Below are 25,326 nucleotides of genomic sequence, written 5' to 3' on the forward strand. Positions count from 1 at the left end.
CTGCTCAAAGCATGCGCACATCCCTTGCTTGGAGGAGCTTGTAAATTAATTTATTTTAGGTATTGCAGCACTTAGCATGCCTCCCACGGCTTCTGTATAATAACTGCAAGAGAGAAAAATAGCTTTGTAATGCATCTGTGGAGCAAGGTACGCAAATAGCAGCAGGGAAAGCTGCACCGAACTGGGTCTGAGGTTCCTGGGAGCATGGAGGACCATTGATGGCCATAAAAGGATGCTTTGCAGTTCGTGCCATTTCCCTTTTTTTGCCCTTAAATAGAGCTCTGTGGCCGGCACCTCGGCACGTGGGCTAGCAGCTTGTTCTAGGCAGAGAATAGCAGAGCAGAAGGGCACTTTGAGTGTTGAAAACTTATTTTTAAATCACTTAGGAGGTAAAAGCTGTGTTTACAGTTTGGTTTACAGTTGGGTCTGGTGTTGCCCTGGCCGGTCTGCAGCTGAGGAACCCCAAGGACCAGTTTAAGGATGTTTCTCTGAGTCCTCTTCCCGCTTCTACCTCTGAGTCTGGTGGGTCCCAGCTGCATTCATGGGGCTATTTGAGCTGTTTTGTTATTTATTATTTACTTTTACAACTGGAACCACCTTCGTTGTGTTACCGAAGTGAACGGCATACAGAGGTCCATTTTTGCTACAAACATGATGTCATGGTTACAAAATAAAACGCAAAGAGGGCAATGCTGTGACACCATTACTGGTTGTGGGCTTTTCATTGATCTTCTCTTGCAGCCTTTGGGGGGCCGTTACAAAGCACACATGTAAGGAAAGCTGCTTGTGGTTCGTGGCTTGAAGCCACCTACAGCCCCTTTAAAACTTGTGACCTAAGAAAAACAGCAAGGGAAGGGGAAACCTGTGAAGAGTAAAACTTCCTCATGGTACCAGGAAGGGCGTTGGAAATCACCCAACTCCTGCTGAGAACATATTGCCTCCCAAGGTCCAGGATGCTTCATCCAAGTGCTGCCCCAAATAACAACCAAACCAAGCATGCCTTTAAACCTCCAACTTTCTATTTATTGCCTGTATGGAAGGCAAAATGAGCTGTATTGAGGAGGGCACGAGTGCAGGAAGTGAGGGAGAGTTGTGTTGCAGATAATGGGCACTTAGATCCCGAGGCAATGCTGCTAACACAAGTGGGTCGCAACCATTGCAGTGATGTTTGCAAGCAACAGCCTCCATAACAAACACTCCTGTCTCTTCTGGCATGGCCACACATTCCAAAGATCACATCAGCTCTTCTTCTACAATTGTCATGCACCTGGATGGAGGAAGAGAGATGAAGCTGCCCACCTTATCTTTTGTTCAAGAATTGAGGTGAAATATAGCCAGCATGTGTTTAAATTAGCCAGAAATAAAGACTCCAAGAGCAACAAATGGCACTGAGGCAAATAGAAACAAAATCACATCCATTTGATTTGCAGGGCCTAACAAAAAAAAAAATTTCTTGCACACTTTAACATCAATTCAAATGTGACTTTCTACTAAAAAAGTCAATTTGGCAAAAAAAAAAAAAAAAAAAAAAAAAAAAAGGTCAAATTGGCATTGTTTCATTTCACAAAGAGAAAACTCCATTGACAAAACCACATGCTTGCATCTAATACATCCTTCACTGCTGGCAAAACCCCAGGCTCATATAACAAAGCCTTGGGGAAAAAACAAACAAACAAAAAAACCCTCAAACCACAGACCCCCCCTTGAGAAAGCAGAGCTGAAGCCTCCCATAAACCATGGCCAAAGTTTCCCAGGGCAATGTCTGGGAATTTGGGATCAGATTCTGATATGTGACTGCATGCATTCATCCATTATGTATTATGGAAAGACAACCTGCAAATAAATGCTACAACATGAAGGGCAGTATTCCTGCTTTCTGGCACTGCAGGGTGCTGGGCTCTGCAGCCATATGCTCCATGCTGGCTCTGATGTGCTGCAGCTGTAACCCAGGCACAGCCGGTGGGGAAGGGCAGGGGGTGGGAAACAGATGGGAGAAGCAGTGCTGGGATCCCCTTCCCAGCTGGGGAAATGCATTTAAGTTTATGTCCTCAGGTTGGGTGCCTGTTTGAAGTACTTTGGGTGCCTTCAGCGGATCTGTTCTGCTCTTCTTGTCCATGCACCGTGGATGGTGACCTGCTTGGTGGGGTACTTGTATGCCTGGGTGTTTTGCTCACCTCTTCGTGAGCCCATTTGCTACGGATGTGCTGTTTAGAGTTGGTTTTCTTTGTACTGGTGAGAACAGAGCAGCAGCCCAGAAGGGAAGCAAATATAGATAGGAGGTGTAGCAGTGCTCTACTGCAGAATGAGCTTTGGTTAGTTCTTCAGGCTGGATATTGGGAAACATTTCTTCTCTGGGTGGTGATGAATTGGCATAGGCAGCCCAGGGGAGTGGTGGGGTCACCATCTCTGGGGGTGTTCAAGAAATAGGGAGCTGTGACATGAATGATATAGTAGGCAACACTGGAAATCAATGGATGGTTAGACTAGGTGTTCTTAGAGGTTTTTTCCATCCATAGTGATTCTGTATTCAGAGCTCCACCTGCCACAGTTCAGGTCACATCTTCCTGTAGGCTATTTTCCAGTGCTCTGCTCCAGCATGGTAGCGTGGCCAAGCATATAAATCCTTGGATGTTCTTAGTTAGAAATATAATAAGGAAGGAAGTACAAAGAACACGAAAAAAAAGACCCATCCTTACTATTCTTAGCTTCTTTAAAAATTATTTTGACTTAGCAGGCAATTTCTGTTGTCATCTTTTAGATCGTGTTTATTTGTGGCCAGTGCGTGGATGCTATCTCAAGGGAGAGCTGCAAACTGGGTGTGTGTCCATCAGCATGGAGGAACAGGAGAACTTGCACTACTGTGTGCTTTGTCTCCCTGCTTTTTGTGTCCATAACCCATCTCCTGAGCCCTCTGCTTTGCTGGTGTGCAGGCATACAACATCGTAGCCATCACTTTTCCATCCTTTGGCTGCTCCTTGTCCTCAGCTTGGCTTTTTCTTTTTGTGGTCCTAATGCTACTGTTATGCTGTGAAGTTGAGCTTCTGCACTGCAGCCCCAAAAAAGCTGTTGTAGTGTTGGAGACATCCTGAGACTGTCTCTGTCTTGCTGGCAATAATGCTGTTTACAAATGGTTTGTATTGTGGCTAACAATTTCTGATGGTGCATCTGTCAGAACTGGCTCCCTTTCATCTTTATGCTATTAAACAGCAAACTGCTTTAATGTAGTTGGGTGGCATTGGTATTTTTGTGTTGTAAATTGGATTATTTTTTTTTTTTCAATAATAGGTTGTAAGGATCATGCTCAAAGAGCTGCAGTGCAGGCCTGCTTCAAGCCAAAGATGACTCTTCAAAAAAGGCTTCTGGACCATAAATAAGCACAGGCTGTCCAGGAGGGTGGTGGGGGTTACTGTCCCTGGAGGTGTTCCAGAACCATGGAGGTGTGGCACTGAGGGATGTGGGCAGTGGGAATGGTGGGGGTGAGTTATGTTTGGACCTGATGGTCCCAGAGGTCTTTTCCAGACTTAATGACTCTTTGATAGTTGGACAGCTGGACTGAAAATGCCTGTGCTATACATATCCACTGGCCAACAGCTTGGAAATCATAGAGCTACGGCAGAGTTGCCCGCAGTTATCTAAAAGTTGGTACTCCCTGGAGTGAAGAAGCTGTGCTGAATCTGTAGCAGGTTACCTTGAGTGGTGTCATAGGAGGGGAAGATATAAAAGGTGATCCTGGGGTGACAGCCATCAAGAATTATGTAGGAGGCAGTTGCCTTCTTCCAACATGGCTTGGTGATCTCCTGGGTGAGACTTAGGAGATTCTGTTTGGTCATGAGAATGGAACCTTGCAAGCAGGTTTGCAGACCTCTGCTGCACGCTGAAAGTGCCCCCAAACACACCTCCCAAAAGCTTGTTCTTCTCCTCCAAAAGTCAGCACAATCCTTCCAGGTTCTGCTCCATCCTTTGGGAGCTTGTTCTTGGCAAAGCTGCTCCCTGGCTCTGGAGCTGTCTTAAGCTGTTGCTGGGCTTGCAACTGATTAGAGGATCCTGTTCTTGTCTGCCTGGAGCTGGTGGTTATGGCTGACAATGTGTGACTGCAGGCAGGGCTGTGTGACTTGGCGTGTCCTCTGGCTGAGAGCCAGTGGGATGGGCCAGAAATGCTTAACGCTCCTTTGGGCGGGCTGTTCTGCATCTCGGAAGAGGAAGAAGAAGAAAAAAGGGAAGGACAGACATAGATCTCCATTTTGCATGCTTTTCCTCTCCTCTTTCACTTTCCAGGGCTTGCAGGTTCTTCTTGCTGGTGGTGGGACACTTGGTGGGGCCCTGTTGTGCTGGAGGGGTGGGGGTGTGTCAGTGAAATACAGTGTTCAGTTACTGCTTTGTGGTTTGGGGAAGAGAGGGTGGGAGCCATACTAGAATGGGGTCTTTGTCTTTCCCAAGGGTACACTGCTGTGAATTTAAACTTTGGCTTCTTGCATAAAAACTGCTCTGCCCCTTTTCTGATTAGTTCAGATTAATTATCTAGGATTCTGCTTGTTAGGCAGGAGAGTGCCAGTTTCTGCCTGCATCTGTACTTCTCCAACTGAATGGGAAGAACATCAGGGACCAGCTTACTGGGTAACCTGCAGGAAATCCATCATTACTTTACTAACAAGAACATCCTAAATTCACCCCATCCCTTCATTCAGATGTGCCATTCTGCTTGTGTTGTGGCCAGTGAAATGGGGCAAGCAATGAGGATGAGTGGGGAACGTGTCCCCCAGTAAATGTTGTAGTCATGCTTGTTTCAGCTAGCATTGGCATTGCTATCCTTAGTTGCTCCTCTCACATCTGCAAGGCGTCAGTGTAAACGATTAGGTTTCATGGCTTAATAAAATAGGGTCTTTTGCTTATTAATTAGGTGAAGACCATGAAGCCAATATCTCACCTAGTGCATTCCATCAGCCAGACCTGGAGCATCCCTCATGATGAAGACACTGAGTGTTGACTTAACCCGTTCTTCACTGAGATCTCTGGATCTTTGATGTTTGCTTGGTGAGGAACACCAGGGTACAGAGTCCTCCCTGTGATCATCATGGAGCCCAGAGCCCACATTCAGCAGGAGGCATCTAGCATGCAGAGAGCAGAAAACATTGCCTCTGAGTTAAATGATGCTTTGCGATATGGCCAGAGGGAAAAGGTACTGGAGCTGCTGGAAAATGGGGCAGATGTGAACTCCAAAGTAGAATTTGGATGGACACCGCTTCAAAGTGCTGTGCAATCTGGTGACAAGGAGATGGTCCAACTTTTGCTGGCCAAAGGTGCGTGCCCACACACCAGGAAGGATAACGGTGGCACTGCGTTTATTGAGGCAGCGATGGTGGGAGACGTGGAAATACTGGAGCTCCTTTTTGGTTGTGGGTTCAACATTAATGACAGTGACGATAATGGATTCACTGCTTTCATGGAAGCTGCTTTGTATGGGAAGGAGGAAGCCTTGAGGTTCCTGCACAGCAAAGGAGCAGATGTGAATTTGAGGAGGACAGCCAGTGAGGAGAAGAAGAAACTGAACAAGGGAGGGAAGACTGCACTGATGGATGCTTGTTTGGGAGGCCACTTCTCAGTGGTAAAAACTCTTATCCAGGAGATGGGGGCTGATGTGAACATTTGTGACAATGAAGGTAGGAATGCTTTGATCCATGCCCTCAAGGATAATGTAAGGGGAAAAAATGAGTCAGATGTCTTTGAAATAGGCCGTTTCCTGCTGGAACGTGGTGTTGATGTCAACTGCAAAGATGAAGCTGGCAAAACTGCCCTCATTCTAGCTGTGCAAAGGAAGAATACAAGTTTGGTGGAAGCTCTGTTGGACAGGGATGACATAAAAATTGATGAAGCAGGTGAGGATGGCCAAACAGCTCTGGCAGTGGCTGTAGAGAAAAACACATATGATATAGCAGAGATGCTGTGTAAGAAAGGTGCAAGGACTGACATTGGGGAACTTGTTGCTGTTGCAAATAGGAACCGTGCTAGTGAAATGGCATGTCTTCTTCTGAAGTATAACACCATGTTTGTTCCAACAAAACCTGACAAGTGGGAGCCAAAGAGCAAACATTGGAGGCACCAGCTGCAAAGTCTTCGTAAGATGTATCGCCCCATGATTGGCAAATTAAAAGTATTTCAGCACGCCTCTCAGAGAATTCAGGATAACATCTACCTTGGGCTCTATGACGAGATGGAAGTGGCAGTATGGATACACCACCGTGCAGAAGGTGTCAAGGAGAAAACATTCATTGGCCAATGTGGGAGCTGTGAGCATCTACTGAAGCTCTTCCAGTCTGAGCAAGAAAAGGGCTGCATGTATTTGTGCTTCCCTCTCTGGGAGAAAAACCTCGAAGAACATCTGCAGGACCCGGAAGACCAAAAGGATCCCAAAGGCATCCTGAAGATGATCTTCCAGGCAGTGAGAGAGCTGCACTCACTCGGGTTTGCTCACCAGTCTCTGCATCCCAAGAACTTCTTGATAGGTTGGTTGGTTTTTGTTGTTCCGGTGGGGTTTTTTGGTTGTTGTTTTTTTCCTGTTGCCTGACACCTCCCATCCTAAGCCAGATATGAAAGACCGGTGCAGATGAGTTTATGTAGAGTGGCATTAGTTCTCTGGATCAGCACAGATGTGTTCCAGATAGCCCTGGGGGAGTGAATAGAGTAGCTTTCATGTCTCATTAGATCTACTCGCATTTCTGGACTTTGCAGATAGCACAACCCACAGCAGTCTCTCCAGAGATCTGTTTTCTAAAGAAAGCAGTGACAAGCTTGTATCAATGTTCCTCACTTGTTAACAATCTCTTTCTTCCCCAGATTTAGGTGGCAAAATTTACTTGACGGATTTTGATAGCACCAGAAAGCTGACTGAAGGCAAAACTGAAGTTATCAACAAAGACTTAGAGGTAACTTCCATCCTAATCAATGTACAGTTTCAAGCCTCAGGATATTTCTGATGCTTTCTTTTGCTGATTTCTAGGGGCATCTCTTGTGCATCCTCAACTAGAAGATGTGTTGCTTTTGGGGCAAGCCCATGTCACAGTAGACCACATATGAGAATGGCAGTGATTGGGATGTGAGGCTTGTGCTGGTTCTGGGACCCAGCCCTTGGGATCTGGATTATGGTGTTTGCCCCATCTCATTGTGCACAGACCTTCAGAGTTTCTATCCATATATATTTGCACAGTTGTGCACACCTGCAGACCCACGTATACATTCTGCTCACTTAGGAATACTGGTCCCAATTCTTCCGTTTGGTAAGAACCTTCACACGTCTTGATTTGTTTCTTTGCAGAACCTCAGTAAGCTCATGCTGTATGTTTTAACAGGGGGTAGGAAACCCCTTAATGAAGTCAGTACCAAGGATATGGATGCGGGTTCCATGGATTATGAGGAGGCTTTGGACCTTATTGATAGCCTGGCCTCTCATGATGAACGGGGCTTGGAAGATCTGAGCGAGCACCCCTATTTCTGGAGCAAACAGAAGTAAGCCCTAAGAGCACAAAGACAAGTTGTTTGTGCAGGATTTGCCTGCAATGTTGGGAATGGTGTTAGCTGTTGCAGCTAATGAATGTCCTTGTTCTGCAGGAAGTTCAACGTCCTAAAGAATATATGGAATAAAATCAAAGATCTGACTGATGATGATAAAGAGGATGCTTTTAACACTCTTAATGCTGGAAAACCTATTCTTTACCCAAACTGGATTAAGCAGGTAAACCTCTTGTCTTTGGGTTGGTGTGAAGTTGGAGCTAGATCTTCAACCAGAAGTTTTCCTCAGCTGGACCAAGACTCTGGATTCTCTCCTCCTCTCTAGACCTGTAGATGTTTATAATCAACCGTGCCACGTTGACAGTCCTAATATGAATGCTATGCCTCAGCCAGGCAGGATCAGGGAGTCTGTATGGTGTGTTTCCTGCAGAGCTCATGTTGGTCAAGTGCCACAGAGTGCAGCCATGCAAGGTGATGTCTCTGCAGAAAGGCAGGAGTTGTGATAAGTAAAAGCAGATGTGCTGCTTTCATGGTGCGTGTGAAAGGCAGGGAATAAATAAGCTATAATCTTATTTCAGATTGATCGAGAGATTCTGCGCATCATGACGACTGTCAATGGTAAAAAAAAATTCTACGAGAAAAACATCGCACACCTACTGAGATTCATCAGAAATCTGGATGAGCACCCTAATAAGAGGTGCGTGTTCACATGCTTGTCCCTGACACGGTTGTTTTGTTGGATATCTGTAAAAGTCAGTGAGTTTGAGAGCAAAATCTTCTTTAGAAAGGAGCCTGGGATATGGGAGGAAGTTCACTAAAACTCATTTTTTCAGGGGTTGCTTCCTTTGACAGCACAGTAGTGTATAAAGGGTTGTGTAACACCACCTGAGGGTGAGAATTAAGCTCGCTCACAGGATTAAATTTCAGATTTTGAAGCAACATCTGGCTCCCAGATTTGTATCATCCCTTCCTTGTACTTTGAGGTAGCCTCCTTACTGCTTGCTTCTATTTCCAAAGTGCTGATGTTACTGAGCTGAGGCAGTTTGAATCATAGAATCATTAAGGTTGGAAAGGCCGCTAAGATCATCAAGTCCAACCGTCTAACCACCAACCCATGCTCTAACCATGCCACTCAGTGCCCCGTCTACCCTTCCCCTGAAAACCTCCAGGGATGGTGAATTCACCACCATCCTGGGCAGCCAATGACTCATTCAGTGCTTCTGAAGAACTGCTGGACTGCCTAATCCTCTAAAACCACGGGCGTTTCACATCTGAGGCCACAGGTCTCTGGTGACACAGGCTTTAACTCCAAGTCATGCTTTCACCAAGGCTCTTCTGTGGCCAGCACTGCTCTTCTGTGAAGATGCAGGTGGAGGTGCTGTAGAAATGGCAAAAAGGTAGAGTGCAGGTCTTAGGGAAAGCATGGAAAAGTTGCAGCTCAAGGATTCGTAGGAAACCTTCAGAATGGCTTTTTCTCTGCAAGGGAGGAATTGAGGCATCATGGGTTCCTTGGATGTTCTTTTAAAAACCTTTTATTTTCTTCTTTTATTTTTTGTTCTTTCTCCTTCAGGATCAGTGAAATAGCAGGAGACCATGCTGAGTATTTCCTGAAGCTTTTTCCAAAACTGACCATTCATGCCTACAACCGTTTACGCCGGCATCCCAGGTACAGTCACTTCATAGACATTCAGGACCCTTCTTCATAGGAGCCCGTTGCCTCGCATCCCATGGATGATCCCACTTTCTCTGCCTCCTTCAGCTGCAAAAGAGTTGAAGAAAGTGGGTAAGGACATGAGAGCATAGGCAGGGGCTGAGCACAGAGGACTTGGTCTGAGAAAATGGAATATGGTTCAGGAGATGTGTCTGGTACAGGAACCATGGGCTTGGGAGAGGAGCCAAGCTGACTGTTAGCTCAGTAACTTCTCCATCCTTCTGGGCTTTACCCCTTGGAGATGGAGACCTTGTGGCATCTTCATTGTCCCAGGGCTTGCTTGTTTCTCTGTTAATAGGAGGTGGCACAATGCTTACATAGTGCTTATGGAATATTTTCTCATTCAGGGCTTTTAATGCTATGAAAAACCGACTGGTGTTCTATTAGCCTATACAGAGCCAAACCGGGAATAAACTTGTTTGGAAAACTGACATTTCCTATGCTCTTCTATGAATGAGGTACCCCACCCCTCCCTGAGAGAGGAAAGCATTCTGAAGCTGTACTGGCACTGAAGGCTTCCTCTCCTTGGGTGCATAACATCTCTTGGGGGATGGGCTGTATGGAGGACTAATTGTTGCTTTGCTTTCATGGGATGAGGATTTCATGCCTGAGTTGATGTGTAAAGATGAATCAATGCTTGCGTGCTCTTGTGTACATGCAAAATTCAGAGTGGGTGTGTTTGACCCATCTCCTCTACTAGGGAGTGACTGTCAGAATGCATCACTGAGCCCCGTGCATCTGCTTAGCTGTGTGTGCTGATATCTTTATGTGTTTGCAAACCAGCAGGCAGTGCTGTGCGTGAGCCTAATTGCCGTGCATCTTGGTGTGTGTGTGTACACGAGAAATCCAGGCACATCTGTTATTTTGAGCCTGGCTGTGAGCTGCTTTCTGTAGTGCAAACAAAGTGCAGTCAGATTTCTGCACCTTCCCAACTCGCATCATGCTGTGTGCTCATGCAATGGCTCTGCTCACTTGCCAGTGCAGTGCTTGCACCGTGCTAGTACCTGAGCTGCTGCTCTGGGCGCTGATGCATGCATGGCTCACCATGAATGTGTGCTGTGACTTATGGGCTGATGCAATGCAGACAGCTTTTGGGGCTGGAAATTTGGGGTAAACCTAGCTTGCAGCACAAGGGCAGTGTTGAGGAACTGGTTGGACATGCAGCTGGCTGTAAGAAGCTGCTGCAGTTCCTGAGAAGTCTCTCATTTACGAGAACGTTGGACTTTGGGTTTGTTTGATCCTGCCAAGTGTTGTTAATCCTAATGGACAAACAGGAAACGTCATCTCCTGCCTTAAATACACCTGTGCTGTTGCCAGGCTGCGGGTTTTAGGATTTGAGGGTTAAAATGTAGCTGAAAATAGCTGTAAAGGTACACAATGGAGTTTGCACGGGAGGGAGCTGTGAGCAGTGTGTGCTAAAGGTTCTGCTCTTTGCTTCATGAGGTGATGTCTAAAGTACACCGGATTTCTGCAGCTTCCTGGTGGCTCAGCACAGCCATACTTCCTTGCCTTTCAAAAAAGAAAATGAAGGCATTTGGTAGGATTTGGTTAGTGCTTTGGAAATTTAGATGCACTGGGTATTTAAAAAGAAAAGAAGAAGAAAATAAAAAAGGCCCAAATTCAGCATGAGCTGACTGTTTGGAGAATGGGTATCTCCTTGGGTAGATACACCTGAGTGGCATGTCCCTGCAAGGTGCTGTGTTAGCACGAGGCTGGAGGATGCTGTGAGTTGCTTTATTTTTCAGCCTTGTTGCAAATTAGGCACAGCCAATGCAGCGTATCCTGGCTGCTCAGCTTCCTTGGAGCATGTCCCCATGGCTGTTGTGCTAGGATATCTCTTCTTCTGTCTCTTCTTCCGTTTCTTCTTCTTCTTCCTCCTCTTCCTCATCCTGTGGGGAGGGGAGAAGCACTGCATCAGTGGCTGATTGTGGATGCATGGGTGAAAAGTACAAATGGGATGTGTTTAGAGCAGGGAGAAGTGCAGCCACTGCAGATCTTCTGAGTGTGTTACTGGGAAACACTGCAGAGAGTTGGGGTCTGAAACAGCCCACCCAGAAGTAGCATCAGTCACTTCAATGACATGGATAGGCCAGTACCTATGGTATAAAGTCAGGAAGAGCAGCAAAAGGAGATGTCTTGTGTCTCTGTGACACTGTTCTGGAGGCTGTGGGGCAAGCAGCATCCTGCACAGCTAACCCAGCACCCCCACAGCTGGAGGAGACAGCCCTCCCAGTTGTCTGTCCCCCTGCTCCAGCAGCCTATGCTGGTGGTGGAGCCTGAGTACATGGCTGCCTTGCAACCACCTACCTGCTCTGAAGGCTCAGAGGTGGAGCTGCTGGATGACATCTCAGCACTTTCTGACCCTGTGAAAAACACAGATCCCTTCGTAGTGTGTCAGGGAGCCCTAAATCTACACTCCCATCCTGGCAGCCTTTTGCTCACCCTCGTGCTTTTCCTCTAACTCCTTCTTCTTATGAGACCGGGGCAGCAGGACCTGGATACCTCGCAGGAGCGAGAACAGAATGACGACGTGATTGCCTGATGTGGGAGAAAAGAAGGAGCAGTAAGTGGGGAGGGAACAGCAAGACGTGTTGTCCCCTTCGGCTCCTTGAGAGCACGGGAGATGGAAGGGAAGCGGTGACACTGGGTGCTTGCTTGCACAAAGATACGAGTTCTGCGCACCTCCTCGTTTGCAGGGAGGAGGTGGCATGCCCTGCTCTGCCTCGCAAGGAGGTGGCATTGGGAGAGCTGCGGACACGAGCCCCCAGGAGCATCACGGCGCTGAGCTCCGCGGAGCGAGGCTCGGCGGTGCCACAGTGACGCCTGGTGACAGCCTGCGAGATGGCCGCAACCACAGCCCGGCTGCTGAGCCCGCAGCTCTGACTCCTGCCTGTTTTCCCCCCCTACCCTCCCCGCATCTCCCAGCCGTGCCGAGCTGAGCCTCACAGCCTGACAGTGATGAATTAAAGGGAGCAGAACGCTGTGCTGCAAGACACCCACCCGGCCGTCAAAGCAAGATTAGGACGTGCCTATTTTGGTTTCCCCTTTAATCAAAAAATCAATTAAGCAATTTCTAAATGAATATTCAGTCAAGGAGCCGGGTTGTCAGGTAGAGTGACAGCACACAGCAGCACTTTCTTTGTGGGTTTCTCTTTTTTTTTTTTTTTTTTTTTTTTTTTTTTTTTTTTTTTTTTTTTTCCCCCCCCCCACAGTTTAGCATTGTTTAGTATATTGGAACAAAGTAAGAGATGAGGGGAAAAAAGATCTTTTCCCTAGAGATCATAGAATCCTTAAAGTTGGAAGGGACCTTTAAAAGCCATGCTGTCCAATTCCCTGCAATGAACAGGGACACCACAGCTCCATCAGGTTGCCCAGGGCTTGATCCAGCCTCACCTTGACAGTCTCCAGGGATGGGGCACCAACAACATCACCAGGTAACCTCTTCCAGTGCTTCACACCCTCACTGCAGAAGTGTTTTCCTTGTATCCAACTTAAATCTGCCCTCTCTGAGCTTGAGATGTCCTGGTGAGTGCTCCCTCAGGCCCTCATGAAACCTTTTCTCCATTCCAAACATTCTCAAAGCATCTTCTGTACAGAGCCAATAAGCGTGCTGTTTGCCTGCATGTTTCTGGGCAGTCTCTTCTCCTTCTACTCCCAGCTGACTTGTAACCTGGCTTTAACAGCTCTTTTAGGGTTGTTTTTTTTTTTTTTTTTTTTTTTTTTTTTTTTTTTTTTTTTTTTTTTTTTTTTTTTTTTTTTTTAAGCAAACGGGGCTTATGCAACAGCTCTGTCCTCATGAACTCTCTGCACCCACTCCACTGTTCCCTAGAGAAATTTCTTAAAACCTCTTTGGGTAAATTTGGCTGAACTTGAGAGGAAGGAAGGGCTTTAAAGACATTGCATTTTCCAGCCCCATGTAGCAGAAGCTGTGTGTATTAGTGGGACGTGCCATGTGCACTGCATGGGAGGGGGTTGGCTCTTCTATGGGGAGTCATCACTGAAGATCTGGGGATTTGGGGGGTCCATAAACACCATGGGATACAAAAAAACCAGGACTGGAGGCTTCTGTGCTGGAAGAATGAGAGTGTAAATGAGGAGTGGAGAACAAGCGCTCATCTTACTTGGGCTGTAGATCTCAGACGATTCAGAACGGGCTTTTATACTGGACAACGAGGTTGGTTCCTTTTCCATTGAGTAGACTCGGAAGCTCTTCATCACCTTCCAGTTGCAGAACCTGCATGAGGAACGCTAATGACAACAAACCTCCGAGCAGACATCTGCAGCTGAGATCCTGGGCAGTGTCATGTCTTCATTTACATCGTGCCAGAGGCTGGAAGCAGAGGCTGGCATCTGTGCAGCCTCTGCCACCCAGAGAGAAGGGCTTCGTACCTCTTCCAGAAGTGTATCAGGATGGGGAAAATGGCCACCTTGGCTCTATGGTAGAGGAGCCGGTTCAGTAGCCCCTTGGAAGACAAACTCCAAATTAAATCTCTCTCGTCTTCAGAGATGTTCACCTGAGCACAGAAAGGAGCTTGTTTAACCAAAGCAGTTTGTAGCAGCCTGGTGAGCCCTAGAGACACGTCTCTCTCCCTAACCCCACTGTGCATTTCAAGCTGTGCCTATGAAGTTACAATATTTCTGTCCTGGCTGACTGTCCTGGACATAAAACTGGATTCCTCCTGGATTTCTGTGGAAAAATGCTTTCCAAACAGGAGATAAACAGAACCACTTCTACTGTAGGGGAAGAGGTAGGTGTGTGGGGAGGGCACAATAATGACATTGACTTCTGGAGACTGAAAGGACTGATTTGGCAGATTGCAGCACACATCCTGGTGCTTCAGCTCTGTCATCCTTCCTGCAGATAGGGGATTTCACCATCTCCATGCCTATATGCTTGTTCTTAGTGGCTACAGATCAAGTGCCAGCGTGGGCCTGGTGATAGATCAGTTCCCATGGAGCCCAGGGATGGTTCCCAAGCTCCAGAGTGCATTCTGAAGCTTCAGAGCATTCATGGAGCAGATCCACCCCCCTGTCTGGTCTCTTTCTCCCTATATCTGCTCACAGCTGCCATGGTCTTGAGCAATGAACAGCCTACAGGCTTCCCGGGTGGGACCCATCATCTCACCCGCAGTTTGGGAGGAATATCAGAGCTCAGGAAGAGCTTGCTGATGATGGCAGCTTTCTTTTTGAGAAAGTCAACTTCATTTTTGGTGCACACGTTGCGGGCTGCCAACGCTTCAGCTGAATCAGCCAGCTTGGAAAACCTGCAAAAACATGTGTTTAGGTGTCACTCTGAATCAAGTGCCCTGATTTGTAGGCTAGGCAGGCATGGAATCACAGAATCCCAGAGCTGCTTGAGCTGGAAGGGATCCTTAAAGGCCATCTGATCCAACTGCCCTGCAGTGAACAGAGTCCTTTACAGCTCCATCAGGTGCTCAGAGCCCCAGACCTTGGTTGCCTGCAGGGATGGGGCACCACCACCTCTCTGGGCAGTGGTCTTGTTTAGCTCAGTATTTATCAAAACGAAGGTTTGGGGGCTCTCCAGGGGCAGGTAGCCACAAGCAGATTAGATGCAGGCAGCTGTAGAATGAGACTTCGGTTGAGTTTCACCCTGCACTGTGGTGTCCAGCAGCCTTGCTGGGAGTTGCCGTGAGGGGAGTTTTAGGATGGCAGCAAAGCCCTCAGTATGTGCAAAGGAACCCATGTACCATGCTTTATCCCTTACCGAGGGGTGCAGACTGCTCCCAGAATGGATTTGGGCCTGAGAAAAGGAGACTTGGAGGCACCTGAGCACTGGTGGAGCTTACTTGTTGATCTCCAGGTAAAAGTGGAGGTCATAAACGAGGAAGTTGACAGTGATGAGCTGGTTGTTAAACATCTGTCGTTTCACCAGCACCACGTCCTTGTCCCTTGGGGATCTGGCAGAGGATGCATGGGAACGCGAGGTGTTGTTGCTCTGCATCGAGGAGATGGGCAGGTCTGTGAGAGAGTAAGAGATGTGGTATCCTGCTTCTTATAGCATTGGTTTGGGGGCAGCTGAGCATCTGATGCTGAGCTATACCCCACTCTATCACCTCCCTTGTGCTTCCCTTTCCTGCTTACAGGTGATTTCTTGGGATTTTTCTACCTTAGAATCATAGAATGGCTTGGATTGGAAGGGATTCAAAACATCATGAAGTTCCAACCCCGTGCCACAGGTAGGGCCAACAACCCCCTGATCTGATACTGGACCATGTTGCCCAGGGCTCCATCCAACCTGGTCGTGAACACCCCCAGCAATGGGGCAGAGATGGGTACCTTGGTGGACTACAGCCTATAGGGCCCCCAGGGAGTTCAGATGTTCAGATCCATCCAGTGTGTGCCATTCCCTTAGCTCAGTAACCTCTATCCATCCTCCTCTTTGCACCTATACAGTGCTCATGTTCCTTGTTTGCTTAGAAGCTGGCCACATTATGTTAGATCAAAAGTCTGCCTGTCTGTCTAGCCATCACCATCTCTGACAGAGGCCATTAAGGAGAAAGAAGTGTAAAATATGTTACTATTTCCATATAAAACATTCCCTAAATTCCAAATATTTTTGTTTCCAGGTACGTCTTTCTCTAGGTGGGCTTTCTGCACATCCACCAATTCCAGTGGATTTCTTCTCTACCAGCTTTTCCAGTGTCCTTTTGAACCAAATCCGCTCTGCATCCTCTGGCCCAGCACTTTGTAGGTAGGCTCCCTTTTGCATCTCATTCTATTTATTTTTGCCTTGTCTCACCTTAGCTTCATCTATTGCTTCCTGTTGTGTTTCTTTTTTTGTGGAAGGTGTGCAAATTGTTGCATTTATGTTGCTTGAGAGACATGCACCAGTACCACTGCATGCACTTAGCAGAAAAAGGAGGGACACTGGTGTCAGAAAACCAGATACTGTGTGAATGTGTATATATATGTCCATGTTGCTTCTGCACCTCATCTCCCAACCCCTTCACTGATGTGCTGATCTCCCTGTGGCTTCAGGGTCTGGAAGCACTGGGATTAGTGGCCAAGGCCAGCCTGACTGTTCACCTCCAGAACTTCTTGGCTAGAAGACACAGGCCCATTTTGTGCCTTATCTCTGCCCTCCTTTCAACCCTCTGCTCACTTGGTGCAGATTTCTCAGGCAATGTTTGGCATCCTGAAACACATGCTTTGCCAGCAGGAAGGAAGAACTGCACCTCCAGCAGAGACTACTGAACATATGAGGATGGGAGAGGAGCCTCACAAGTTTCCTCCATTTACCTCTCCTAAACCTAGGACTGCCTTGAGGAGGGAAGAGAGGTGTTCAGGAGTCTAGCCATACTTTCCTCCTCATTTTCTAGTTCCTTCCAGAGAAAGTCCTCAAACTCCACGCGGCACTTGTTGTTGTTCATCTCCCGATGGAACTTGCAGATGCTCCTGACAATGTTCTGAATGGCAAACCATGCCCACCGCTGCAGAGACAGGACAGTGCACATCAGTTGGTGGTACAGCTATGGCGAGCCAGAGCTGGGAATGACCCAGCTATCATTTCTGGTGTTTCTGCATTCCCCTGGAGGCCACAGGTGATAGTGTGAATTGCTTGGCCACTTGCCACTATCTAGATCTGGACTCCAGAGCCTGTGAGAACAAAACTTAAACTCTGCTTTTTGCAGTCCTCCAGTTCTAACCTCCCTCACCCCATTTCTCTGAGCACTGCTTAACACACAGCTTCTCCTCTTTCCTACACAACACCCACAGCAGGCCAGCAGAAGGTCTTTCCTTACCAGGTTGTCTGTCTTGAAGTTCCCCATCCCGTGCCGCAAACAAAGATTGGACTTGCGTGATTCACTGGGGGGAAAGAGGTCCTGGTATTCTTTAAACCTACCAGATGGGAGATCAGAGAGTATCAGGGACAGCCAGATGTGTGAGCAGGGGTTGGGTGGGTAGGATGGAGAGCAGCTGAGAGGGGTAGCCCTGTGGTTGGGGTCTCATAGGACTCCTATTTCTGGAGGAGGATGGAGAAAGGGATGGGAACTGGAACTCTCCCCTTGCATGGTTAAAGACATCAGCAGATACAGGACTGGGGTGAGGGTCTAGCTGGGATATTGATGCATTGAAAGATGGTTCACAGAGTAATACATTTGTAGCAGTTGTTGTCTGTCACCAAGGAAAGGATGTTTGTCTTTGAACCTAGGATCCCATCTAAGCCAAGTCCTCACCATTGTTTTTCCATTGCTTTCTGAACAAAGATCTGTGCTGTCATCAACATGAAGGGAGTGACTGTTTCAGCCTCGCTTATTTCCTTGATGATAGAAGAGCTGCACTCCAGCTGTTCCTCTGGAAGAGATATGCAGTTGCTGCCTGCCATGAGCAGCCACCTCAGCCCCTATAACAGCTCTCCCTACCCTCACATCAGCAAGTGGCATCCTGTCCCACCTCCACCTGCCTACACCATCAGCTGTTCACTGAATTTGATAGTCTCACCTCTTTTCCTTTCTCCACTGTGCTAATTGCATGCTTTGGGAGTGAAACTCTGATTCCAAGAACATCAGAGGTCTTGGTGAAGAAGTCCTACCAAAGAAGTAGACCACCTTCCTAGAAAGTCAAGTGGCAGTGGAAGACCTCAGCAAACACTGGGCAAGGAAAGGAGAACTGGCAGGTCCCTGCAAGAGGATCTAAAATCTTCACCCACATCAAGGAAAAGAAGCCTTTGTCACAGTTTGTGTAAAGTACAGGGCTGGAGAGTGCCTACCAGCTGGTATTTCACCATGGAAATAATTTCTGACAATGCTGTTAATGAGGAAGTTCTTTGTCTTGGTGTTGGTCTCTGCAGCTAACTTCTCCACGGCCATCCAGAAGCGCAGTGGTTCAGCTGCACTGCGCTCCTCGAGGAACTGCTTGAAGTACTGCAGGTGGGCAGGGCTGTGCAGAACCTTCACAAAGTGCCTGCAGGGAGGAGACACCAGGAGACAACCAGAGCTGAGAGCAGGCAAGGATTTGCAATTTATATCCTGATGTGGGGCTGTCAGGAGTCTTGTTTGGAGTATCCCCAGGAGGGGGGAGTCCACGTGGACATTCACATGGCATCTCCGTGACAAAGCAAGGAGTGACACTGAAGGGAATCAGTGGGAAAACTCTGTTTCCTGAAAGTAGCAAAAGACAGCAAATCTTTGTACTGCAAGGTGCCAGACCTGGGTCTTCTTGTTGGCTTCTCTACTGCAACAGTGGTGTCCTTCTTGGCACTTGATTTGGTTTTTCTCCTAGGAGCAGCCCTCTTCTTTTCCCTCTTGGGCTCAGCAGCTGTGGGGACAGAATGGAGCTGGCCGCTTTCTTGGGTGACAATTATAGCCTGTCACAGCTGTTCTTAGGTCAGAGGACCCCAAAGAAGCCTGAGCTGCCTCCAGAACTGCCCTGCTGACTTCAACAGGATGAGCCTAGCTCAGGGGACATTGGGTACTGTAGAAGCCCTTCACTTCTGCACAGCTTCGACTCCTCAGCATCTGCTTCAGAGGAAACCTCCAGCTCCCACCCGTGCTGACTGGATTAACACCCATAAACATGTGCCTTCCAAGGGTGGTTGCACCTATCTCTCCTTCTGGAGATGTTTCCCTGATGATGCTTCCTCCTGCTTGTCCTGAGGAATGCTGGCTGGGAGCCTGCCCTGCTTCTAGTCTGCTCTGGTTGGACTCACCAAGTGGTGGGCTTCTGGGAGATAAAACCTCCTTATCCTTGCTGCAGCTATCCACAGACAGTGATTCTTTCTGAACAGCCAACTCTTTTGATGTCATTTTCTGGTAGTCTGCATCTGATAGAGAAGAAAGAACAGATCCATCTCCTGCAGGCTCTGACTGTCCTCCAGAGCTTACTGAGTGCTACCTTCTCACTCTTTGCCTTTCCTTTCCCCTTCTCTATTCTCTTCCTGTGATCCACCCATGATGCTACATTTTCAAGACCTTAAGCTCCCCAAGTGGTCAAGGTGTGGCAGTGGGATGACAATGACCATCCCTGCATTTGCATTTCAATCTCTTTGCTACAGCCTAGTGACCCAAGCCAGTGCAGGGAAAAGCAATTTGGTGCCTCCAGTACTGAGAAGGGCAAATTTGACCTAAAGCTCACTGCTAAAACTTGGATTATGGCTTGTGGCTTGCATATATCTTGTCTCAACCCACCCAGTGACACTGTCAGCAATAAAACAAGATACTGCTAAGCCAAAACCTGCATGTTGGTGGCTTGGTCACTACAGACACACAAAATATGCTGCATCAGCATGAGCCAACCTGAATACCAGCAAAAATTCAGAGCCTTCTCTTACCAGTTTTGCTCACAAGAGGTTCCACCTCTGTCTGGAGCACACCCCTTTTCTGGAGGTCTTGAGTGCCAAAGGATCGCCAGTGCTCAGGAGAGAGGCCTTCCAAGTTCCTTGTGTCATACAAGGCCTGGCTCAGCTTCAAGGACTCATTTATCCGCTCAGACAGGAGGAAATATTTGTCTTTCCCAAGACCATGTCCTTGTACCTTGGGCATTGGGACATCACTCTGTGAAGACTGACAAGAAGAGCAGAGGGTGATGGCACAGAGCATCTTATTACACCCCACTCAAGGAACTGCTCCTGCAGTGCAGCCAGCAGGCTAGCTGCACATTTTTGCACTTACAAACCTATCCAAATTAAACCTCTGGAAGAAACCTGAGCACAGAGCTCAGCATAAGACTTGGACCTGTCCATACTTATCCTAAAGCTGGCTCACATCTGCCTGCAGCTGCATCCAAACAGTGGCTCATCAGCCAAGGGCAGCTGCTTTCCTGAAGAGGTCGCCATCCATCCAGGAGGACTGAAAACAGCCACGAGGGTGTCATGGACAGACAGGAGAGCTCACGTTTTCTTTTCTGCTGTCCCTGGTGCGGCTCTGGCTAATGTCCCAGGAGTGCCACCCACTGTCCCCACGGAGACCCTCATGCAGGTTTTGGCCGTTCACCACCAGCGAGCAGGGACAGAGAGGCTGTCTGCAAACTGAGCTGCATGCTGCTGAGAGCAAGCACCAAAAATAGCCCTGCTAAGCTCCAAGCAGCTCCTCTGACATTGGTGCAGAGAGAGCCCCCAATGAGTTTGGCTTAGGGGATGGTGCCTGCGGAGAGCATGGCCCCGACACCTGCCCAAGTGCTAATTGCACTCCCAGACCAAGCATTTGCTCTGAGTGGTAATTTCCTTGACAAGGGATGCTTAGAAACATGGGCAGCTAATTAACTTACAACCAAAAGCATTTAATGAGCAGAGCTAGGAGCTGACAGCTGCCAACTGACTGCTCCATAAGAGCTCGGCTCTCACAGACTGCAATGCTGGGGCTTTGGGGCACTGCCCTTGCCAGCCTCTCCTAACCATTTCTGGGACCAGCTGCTGATTTTTTACATTGCTATTCCAAGAAAATCCTAATGGTCAGCCTGAAGACATGAGCTGCGGTGAGCAAAAATTCCTGTCTGGGTTGTGCAAGGGACCCAAACACGCAGGATGTTCTGAGGTTTCTGTTTGCGAGGAGGCTTCCTGGAGTTAGGATAGCATTCAGGGCACTGAGAAGTATGATGCATTAGTGGGATATCTGCTGCCGGAAGGATGGTTTGCTTGTGTAACTCTTACTTAAATCACTGCTTTACACAGTGGGGAAAAAGGAAAAAAAAGAAAAACACTTGGAAAACTTGAGTGCAGTTGAATCAGAGGCTAAAACGCTGCACGTCCTCCTCCCCCAGCATGCTGGCCGTAAGTTTGTGCTGGGATAAGGATGTATGCATGTGTAGCTGCCCATGAGTCAGATTAAAAGCAGTATTTGGTCCAGGCAGGGAAAAAGGGGGAGAATTAATTCCCAGAATTGGTTTGCTCAGCATGCTGCCTGCTACTGGCTTTGCATGCACCTCCCCTGCATTTAGATCTCTCCATTTCTGGGATGGGTAATGGCCCAGGGGCTGACCTGTGGGATGCTGGATCACTGCAGCTAGTGCTGAGCTTCCCTCCCTCCCTATCCCCCTGCTTCTCCCATCTACACTGCTACCTGCAAACCCCTTGAAGATGCCCACAGCCCTGTGCATCCCCTTTACCATGAACTGGAGGAACGTCTCGTCATCATGAGCCAGAAATTTCTCATAGTAGGTGCAGAGGACCTGAAGAGGAGAAAAGGTAGGGTGTCCTCAGCTGTTCTCATGTGTCCCACCAGCAGCCAGCACCCTTGCTGTACCCCAAGGTTGCAGTGACAATGTTGAGACATCCAAGGGCAGCTTTGCAGTGGGCTGTACACAGTGTGCTTCAGTCATGTTGTGCTGGAAGCAGTGACTCAGATGTGAAAGGATGGCTGCCATCCTTTGAGCACCATCTGACAGCTGAGGCCACCAGCTGCTCGGTGGCTGCTCATCTCTGCTCCTCAGCCCAGCAGACCCATGGGGATGCTTCTCTCTGCTAGTCTGCTGCATCTAGGTCACTGATTCCAGTCCAAGCTGACTTGTGACCATAAGTTTTGCCCTCCCTGATCTCTGTTCATCTTCTAAATATCTCTGTTAAACCTGCCCTTGCACCAGGCTAGGGTGTGTAGGCACAGCTGTACCCCACAGTCTGACCGCTGCCAATCTCTACCTTACAAATCTCTTTTTGAGTCCTGAATATCCAGGGGGTGAATTCTGCAGAAGCCAGATGGTCCCGCAGGCCCTGAAGGATCCTCGTCTCCACGGGAAGCTGCTGTATGGTGTTTTCCACCAGATAGGACTCACAGATCCTCTCCGTGAGGAAACGGCGCAGGAAGAAGCTATTTTCTCTGCTGTGGTCCAGCACCACGGGTAGGAATTCCTCCAGGTCGTGCCATAGGTCCAGGAGACGAGCCTCAGCAGTGTGGTCCTGGCAGATCAAGAAGGTCCTGAATGGCCGTCCTGCGTAGCTGTCAGCACTGAGCGCCCAGGGGAGGTAACGTAAGGTCTTGGCTGGCCTTGTGGGGGACGGCATCTTGGCCAGGGGTGTAGAGGAACGTAGGCTGGAGAGGACCTTCTCTTCACATAGGTTTTCCAGGTGGAGGACCTGTTTTTCTCTGGGCCTAGGTCTTTTTGCTCCTCCTCGGCTTCCAATGGCAGTATTTGCAGTGCGCTCTGGCTGCAGACGAATCCGTCCCAAACCACCTTTACACTGTTGCAATCTCTTCGTGCTCCCAGCTGCCTCTGTCTGCCTTTCTGGTTGCATCTTCATTTCTTGGCTGTCTCTTCCCTCCTTGATAATAGCCCAGATCTTTTCTTTGGCCTCCCTGCTGCAGTAGGTCTCTGGTGAATCCTGGCTCCTATTAATTCTCATTGGGGAAAGGCCATCTGAAATGCCCGAGGGCTCTTGCAAGTGACCCTGTGCCAATCGCTCCTGATATTCCTGCAGCAGAGGCCAGCAGGATTTTTCCTCCTCCATGCTCATCTTGCACTGGATGAAGAATTTAGGGAGCCAGTAACTCTGAAGGATAAACAGGGCCTGCTGCTGCATTTTGCTCAGGATCTCCCTCCGGGTGCCTACAGACCCAACGTTTGTGACTGTCTGCGATGAGCCTGAAATGGATGCAGGGAGTGATGATGTGAAGATGGCTCCAAGCAGACCTGCTGCTGCCACCGGGGATCCCCAGCCAAGCAAAGGCACTGCTGGCATCCCATCTGTTCCTGGGAGCAGCCAGGAACAGGCCAGCAGCTGCCATCCCACTTACGGGCAGTGGTGCCGCAGAGGGTAAGGATGCTGGAGCCTTCACGCAGGTGGGTGACCTTCAGCCTTTGGATCAAAGACAGATAGAGGTCCTTCTGCATTGCATCTGACTCATCAAGCCCCAGCAGCCTCTCAGTGATAAGCCAGAAGTCTGTCAGTTCCTCCCCTTTGGATCAGACAAGAGAACGATGTGATGGAGGTGGTATTAAAAGCCTTGCTGGGGAGCAAAGCAGCCTGTGATTAAAAGAAAAAGCTGTGAAGATGTGGAGGGGCTGCGGAGCACACCATGCCCACCTGCCATTCCTTGGGTGAAGGCTCGGAAGCGCCACATGCCCTGGCTCCCACTGATGCATTTCTCCAGCAGCCACTGGTCCGCACTCTGCCAGTTTAGCAATCTTGCTGTTGGAGAGAGAGCAAGACACAGCATCAGGGCACAAGCCTTGATAAATGCCTTATTTTTCCAAAATAAAGACCTGCATCCCAGCTGCTAGAACTTTCTTTCCAGCAGCCAACCCTTGCGCTGATTCGCAGATGGGCAAAACAACAGGCTGGAATGAAGGGGATTATATGGGGGCAATCTGCACAGTCCAGATTTGCTGCCCTTGAGACAGACCAGGGTGTAAGGTAAGGGTGTATTTTGTGCGTTTGCAGGGTATATTAATGGCACTAAGGGGCACGGCTTAATGATGGGACTCCTTAGGTCAGGTTGATGGTTGGACTTGATTATCTTCAAAGTATTTTTCAGCCTGGATGATTTTATGATTTTTATGAGTTTCCCAGCATAGGATGCACAGTGCAGAGCAAGAGCCCAGAACCAGAGTGTGCAATGCCTTTTTAACCCAGTGCTATGCTCAGCAGGCACCAGGCAAGAGGAAGCCCTGCTAGTGCAGCAATGACTCACCTGCTTCCTCCGAGCGAATGAAACCCAGGAGCTTCTGGCAGAGGACGAGGAGGAGGCACAGGCTGGATTTGCAGAAGTGAGGCAGCCGGTGTTTTCCCAGCCAAGCCAACAGAGCTGAGGGACTGGGATCCTGCATTGCACCCCACACCCAAGCAGAGGATGAGGCAGTGAGCGAGGAGCTGGCTCTTGCACGGGGATTAGGGTGAGTAATGGGCCCATGATAGGGGGGTTGCTGGAGAATGGCGTGAGCCATCCCCATGTGCAAGAAGAAGGGGGGATGCTCGTGCTGCCTGTGTCCCTGCTATCTCTCCTCCCCACTTGCCTCCTTTCCCAGAGCCCCAATTTTCCGTGGTTTCTGCTCCACCCATGACTTAAAGGCAAAATGAAACCTGGGTTTGAAATCACACCCCTGGCTGCATGAACATGGAGGATAGAGCAGCCTCAGAAATGAGGAACCGACTCCGTCCCTGCCCAGTGCCCTTCCTCCCCTTTCTTTGTTCTCACAAGGGATGTTTTCTCACCAGGTGGCTCGGTAGCTCTGGCCAGAGGTCCCATTGCCCCGTGCTGCTCCTGTAAATGGGTGTCTGGCCAAAAACCTGCATTGAAAGGAAAGGGGAGATCTTGATGTGATGGAAGGTGGTGGGGGAGCCCAGAGCCTGGCTGTCCTAGTTAGTTCCCACTACAGAGAAGGCACCATCTTCTGTCAGACCTCACTACCTCCTCCATGCCAAGGTCCTCAGCTTTCCCTGCCCTGACAGCCCAAGTACAATATAGTCCCAAGTTTTTCTCTGATGTGGAACCCAAAAGATCCTGGGCTTTGTGGTGAGGAGCAGACTTACAGGAAGGCTCAGAAACGTGTTGAAGAAGTCAACAAAAACTTCATCTCTCAGCAGCAGCTCTATGTCCGTGGAGTCTATGATTGCTGCAGGGGAGAAGAGAAAGTTACCTGGGCTTTGTGTTGTTGAAAGAGGGATTGTAAAGTGAAAGAGAAGTAGGAGCAGTCAGGACAGAACAGAGCTAAGAAAACCGTGATCTTAGTTGGGGTTTGGTGCACTGAGGTCCTACTGCACCTATGGGCTGTGGGCTGCTGACACAGGGTGTTTGGAAAGCATGTGGTTCAGTTGCACATAGGACTTGGGAAGTTTGAATGGCCACTTTCTAAATATCGAGGGTTTGTGGAGGTTGAGTACAAATGCTGCAGCATTTCCTTTGAATTATCAGGCATCATCAGGCAGGTTGTGTCTTTGGGTAGAGCAGCGGTGACTGCAGACATCCACTCCAACCACCCAGGACCTGAAGGCAGTGTGTCGGTGTTGGAATAATCCAAAATCTGTCCCTTGAATTTGTGCTTGGTTCTGAAAGACTTGGAGTGGACTGGCAGCACCTGCTGATGTTGGATGCCCTTAGAAATGCCCACCAGCACAAAGGCATGCTGTGCCACAGGAAGGACCCAGGTTTATAAAGCCTAATGCTGCTTTTCCTCTTCAGAGTGTGCTTTGCTCCAGCCAAAGTTCACTCACTGGTGGCCAT

At 48.6% G+C, this 25,326-nt stretch overlaps 2 protein-coding genes across 2 annotated transcripts; one reads left to right on the forward strand and one right to left on the reverse strand.

The window, feature by feature from the left end:
- Window positions 1-5,071: 5,071 nt before the first annotated feature.
- On the forward strand, window positions 5,072-9,253 carry RNASEL (ribonuclease L; the record flags this gene model as incomplete). The annotated part of the gene is made up of 6 exons (XM_079536393.1): window positions 5,072-6,500; window positions 6,832-6,920; window positions 7,310-7,500; window positions 7,603-7,726; window positions 8,082-8,200; window positions 9,074-9,253. 6 exons carry the CDS (start codon window positions 5,072-5,074, stop codon window positions 9,207-9,209), a joined length of 2,088 nt encoding a protein of 695 aa, XP_079392519.1. The 3' UTR covers window positions 9,210-9,253.
- Window positions 9,254-11,004: 1,751 nt separating this feature from the next.
- On the reverse strand, window positions 11,005-25,326 carry RGSL1 (regulator of G protein signaling like 1; the record flags this gene model as incomplete). The annotated part of the gene is given in 23 exon segments (XM_079535857.1): window positions 11,005-11,040; window positions 11,044-11,103; window positions 11,522-11,577; window positions 11,657-11,752; window positions 13,336-13,448; window positions 13,604-13,728; window positions 14,340-14,478; window positions 15,022-15,193; window positions 16,536-16,665; window positions 16,978-17,074; window positions 17,413-17,530; window positions 17,946-18,139; window positions 18,385-18,493; window positions 18,885-18,998; window positions 19,506-19,737; window positions 21,278-21,340; window positions 21,807-22,747; window positions 22,900-23,061; window positions 23,190-23,294; window positions 23,797-23,926; window positions 24,318-24,392; window positions 24,636-24,718; window positions 25,317-25,326. Coding segments are annotated over 23 exon segments (3,360 nt in total).

Source organism: Tetrao urogallus (assembly GCF_951394365.1).
Source record: "Tetrao urogallus genome assembly, chromosome: 5".
NCBI lineage: Eukaryota > Metazoa > Chordata > Aves > Galliformes > Phasianidae > Tetrao > Tetrao urogallus.